The sequence below is a fragment of the Triticum aestivum genome, chromosome 7A (genome assembly GCF_018294505.1).
Source record: "Triticum aestivum cultivar Chinese Spring chromosome 7A, IWGSC CS RefSeq v2.1, whole genome shotgun sequence".
NCBI lineage: Eukaryota > Viridiplantae > Streptophyta > Magnoliopsida > Poales > Poaceae > Triticum > Triticum aestivum.
In genome coordinates this window covers 167,629,465-167,633,581 of record NC_057812.1, presented here as the reverse complement: position 1 = coordinate 167,633,581, position 4,117 = coordinate 167,629,465, and the positions used below count along the sequence as shown (strand labels likewise).

Below are 4,117 nucleotides of genomic sequence, written 5' to 3'. Positions count from 1 at the left end.
CAAGGAAAAAACAAAGAAAAAAACAGAAAGAAAAGCTAGTGAAAGCCCAAAAAGAATCAAAGAAAAACGAAAAGAGAAAACCCAAAGAAAACCAGTACAAAAAATGAAAATAGAGAAAGAAATAAAGAAAAACGGCGAAAACCAAGGAAAAACAAAAAAAAGCTAGTGAAAGCCCAAAAAGAATTGAAGAAAAACGAAAAGAAAAAACGCAATGAAAACCATGTACGAAACAAAGAAGCCCGATGAAAAAAATAAAGAAAACCGATGAACAAATAGAGAAAACCAAAAACAGAAAATAAAGGAAAGGAAAAAAGAAAAAATCCAGAAGAAACGAGTGGTGTTTCGGTCGATCAAATTGCTAAGAAACGACAACAATTGGCTGCCCTAGTAGGTACAGACGGAGGAAATTAGTTAAGCTTGTGAGGCGTGAACAAAATACTGTTAGTCATTTTTTAGCGAACTTTGATCGAATAAAGAAGCGCATTGCGGTGTGGCTTCATTCTGGGCCGGACGAGGTTCCGGATCTATGTAATGCAGACATGGCTGCCACTTAATTAATGAATTCCTTTTTTCCCCGAAAAAAAGGCTGGTCACTGTTGATTTTAGAATATGTTAGCAAGATATTTATCTTGATATAGGCGAGATATAGCGCTTGCGATGCCCACCGTTCTAATATTGCCAAGTCACTAAAGAAGAGGGCGTGGCTACAGGTAAGTCGATAGAAAAATGAAACTAGGGTGAGTCAATTCGTTTGGCACGTTAAATGCAAATCTAAGAGCATCTCCAACAGGCGCGCTAAACTAGCGCCGCGTCGCAAAATTCTCTATTTTAGCGCGCCGCAAAATCCTCTATTTTAGCGCGCGCGCAATCGGAATAGTTGCTTCAGCGGGCGCGCGAAAACAGCGCGCGCGACATACGTAGTCCAGCGCGCGGACCAAAGCGCAATCGCGCGCCGCATATTTGCTGCAACCGCTTCCGCGCGCTCGCTCGCACCTCCCACCCTCACATCCATACGTGTCGCGCGCGCTGCATTTTTACGCGTTGCTGGAGCGGCGCGCGCGCGCTGCATTTTTAGCGCGGCTGCTGTAGCCAGCGCTGCGCGCCGCGCCAAATCAGGCGATGGGCGCGCGCTATAACTGTTTTTTGCACGCGGCGCGTTCGGCGTCTGTTGGAGATGCTCTAATGGTACACAACCCTTCTTTCTTCAGCTCTTCTTTCCCCAGCCGAACGTACCACCAGACGAACCGCCGGCCATCATGCCCACGGCCGGCGGCGCTTGCACGCCAGCCTCGCCTCCCCGCCCTCCCCTCAACTGCCTCCCACCGCCGTTGCCGTCGTCTCCGACCATCCTTCTAGCCCGACAATGGCCAATTTTTTCCGATGAACTTATATCATCCCCACACCCCTAAGATAAATAATGAGGTAGCATTTTCCGACGAGCTCCTTCCTTCCGTCTAACTCTTCCTTCCTTCACGCGAAATCAATTGACCTAAATTCTAAATTCAGGGGACTTACATCTAGCTATTGTGCGAAGAAGAAGAGTATACACGGACCGTTTTGATGGAATTCTACGACGCCATATCGATCGATCGATCGACGGGTCGCGCGCCTACGCGTCCACTGACTTTTCAAACTTGCGCGCGAACGCGAAACACCAAGTCGCCGCACGCAACTGGCATGCAACTTCGTCGATCGCCTCTCCTGCGCGCATTATATATAGGCTCCCGCGACCCATTCCATAGGCCATATAGCTACCTCGTAGCATACAAAGTTGCCTGCACACATTGCCAAGACCCAGCGTCCAAGTCGTACACACTTGTTGCAAAGAGGAGGAGGGTTAGAAGAAAGCTAAGGTTGACGACATGGCCGTCGTGCGGAGGATGAGGCTCGCTCTGCTGGTGATCGTGGCGGCGCTCGTGCTGCTGGCGGTGCTCGGCGAGGCGCGGCCGCTGGGGGGCGCGGACTGGGCGGCCGCCGGAGGGACCCCGCTGCCGGCCGTGGTCCAGGCGCTCCGGCGGCTGTACATGCAGCAGCTGGGCGGGCCGGGCCCGTCGTGCGGCACCAACAGCCCAAACGTCCACTGCCCGCCGTAGATGGCCGAGGCCGAGCGCCGCAGCTCGGCCGGCGTGCGTACGTCCTCTCGTGTTTGAAGTTCCAACGTGTTTTTGGCGACCCCGGTGGTAGATTCTGGTGATCGACTGTAGGATTGGATTCGTTGCTTGGTTTGTTGGTGATTTTTGCCCACGCGTACGTCTACGCTAGTTGGCACTTTGTACATACTACATACAAAAGGAAATACACACATATATTACGTAGGATTCTGTCTGAATAAAACTGTAAAACATAGGCAAGCTGCAGAAGCATCAGCAATACATTTGTATTTACATTACATATGTAAACCTTTGTTTATGATTTTTCTTTTTGAGAATCAACCTTTGTTTATGAATTGAATTGACACTCTAGTCTACTTCCTCATAAGTTCTCAAATCTTGACCAAGAAAAATTCTGTGTATTTTGCTACGTATGCATGCGTGGAAGTATTTTTTTTTGAGACAAATGGATGCCTGGAAGTGGAAGCTGACATTCGCATGCGTCACCCGTTGCCTCATGCGGCCAAGAGGCAGAACGTGTCATGACCCCACGTGTGAGGCCATGGTAGGCTCAGCCGTTTCTTGGTACGCAGCTGGTTGGGCTTCCGTTTTGTCCTTCTCGGCTTTGTTTGACTGGCGGCGAACGAAAGTCCTCCTAGGCGGTGCTCAACTGGGCCAGTTCGAGCTCTGCTGGACGCCTCACCGGCGTCAACGTGACCTCAGTTCACCGTAGCTGCCTGCCGGCCTTGCTGTGGCCATTAGAGCATCTACAGCCGGACTTCTCAAATTAATCGGACGGACATAGGAATCACTGACCGAACAAAAAAGAAAAGTAAAAAGTAGTAAAAAATTGACCTAACTGGACCCCTCATATCATCCCTATACGTCCGGATTGTCTGCAAACCCTCATATGCATCTCAAATATAGGGAGGATATAAGGGCTTGCGGACACCCCGGGCGCACCCGGTCAGTCCGTCACGTAGGACACGTCTCCACCCCGAACCATTTTTTTCTATTTCTTTATTCATTCTTTTCTTTCTCTCTCTTTTCATCTTCACCAATCACATGCACGTGACCGGACATATAAGAAAGAAAATGAGTAGCTGTACGCATGAATAAATAGAGGCTTAAAACGGACATGCCCGATTACTGACCGAGCGCGTCCGCGAACGTTTGAGAGGTTAAATTAAAGAAACGTGGTTGAAGATGCTCTCACTGCTCATCTTTCTCGTCGGTGGCCGGCAGCACCCCCGGTCTTCCTTTAGCCAGTGATGTACGGACCAACTTTATTTGGCGACATAGCGTGGATTTTCTCAACATTTCAAAAGAGTTTGTTCGCTAAAAACTGATGCCCCAAGTCCTCAACGTGTCCATGCCGCCCGGTTGCCAAAGACTTGGACGAGAGGCTTCACCGGCGTGACGCGTCTCGGGGTAATTAGTCTCACTGAAATATGAAGACAAAGAAAAGTATCGTTGAAACATGATTCATGTTAATGGATGATCCAACTTCTCATGTGAGAGGTTGGCATGGTTCTATCGGGGAGTAGATTCTCTACGACGTGACTATTCTTTGCTCTCATCACTAATGAGCACGGAAACCCATCAGTAATACTGCTAACCACATAGGGGCAGCCGATCACCTGTAAGTGATAAATAAATCAATATAAGAAAAATCCTAGACCTATGGATATAGATCCTTAACCAGTGAATCTATATCCTTAACCAGTGAAAACTAGAGGATAACCCACGCCTTATTGCGGGAATTGGTTGGTGAAAATTTGGGTTGATAACATGAGAACAAAAATACAAAATACAAAGGACTTATTATATTTGATTATGTGTAGTGGTAACAATAGTTGTTGAATATAAGTAGAACAATTCAATGGATTTTTTCGCATGAATGGTGTAGTGGATCTTTTCCTATGCATGGTTGAATGGTGTAGTGAGTCTTTTCCCACGCATGATTGTATAGTGAGGTGGCATGCTTGCATGTTGAGAAAATAAGTTAGTGGGGATGAATCTTTTCG

At 47.9% G+C, this 4,117-nt stretch overlaps 1 protein-coding gene across 1 annotated transcript; it reads left to right on the top strand.

Annotated features, from left to right (window-relative positions):
- Positions 1 to 1,758: 1,758 nt before the first annotated feature.
- Positions 1,759 to 2,418, top strand: LOC123154378 (uncharacterized). The gene has a single exon (XM_044573133.1). The coding sequence runs from the start codon at positions 1,863 to 1,865 to the stop codon at positions 2,091 to 2,093; it is 231 nt and encodes a 76-aa protein (XP_044429068.1). The 5' UTR covers positions 1,759 to 1,862; the 3' UTR covers positions 2,094 to 2,418.
- Positions 2,419 to 4,117: the final 1,699 nt, after the last annotated feature.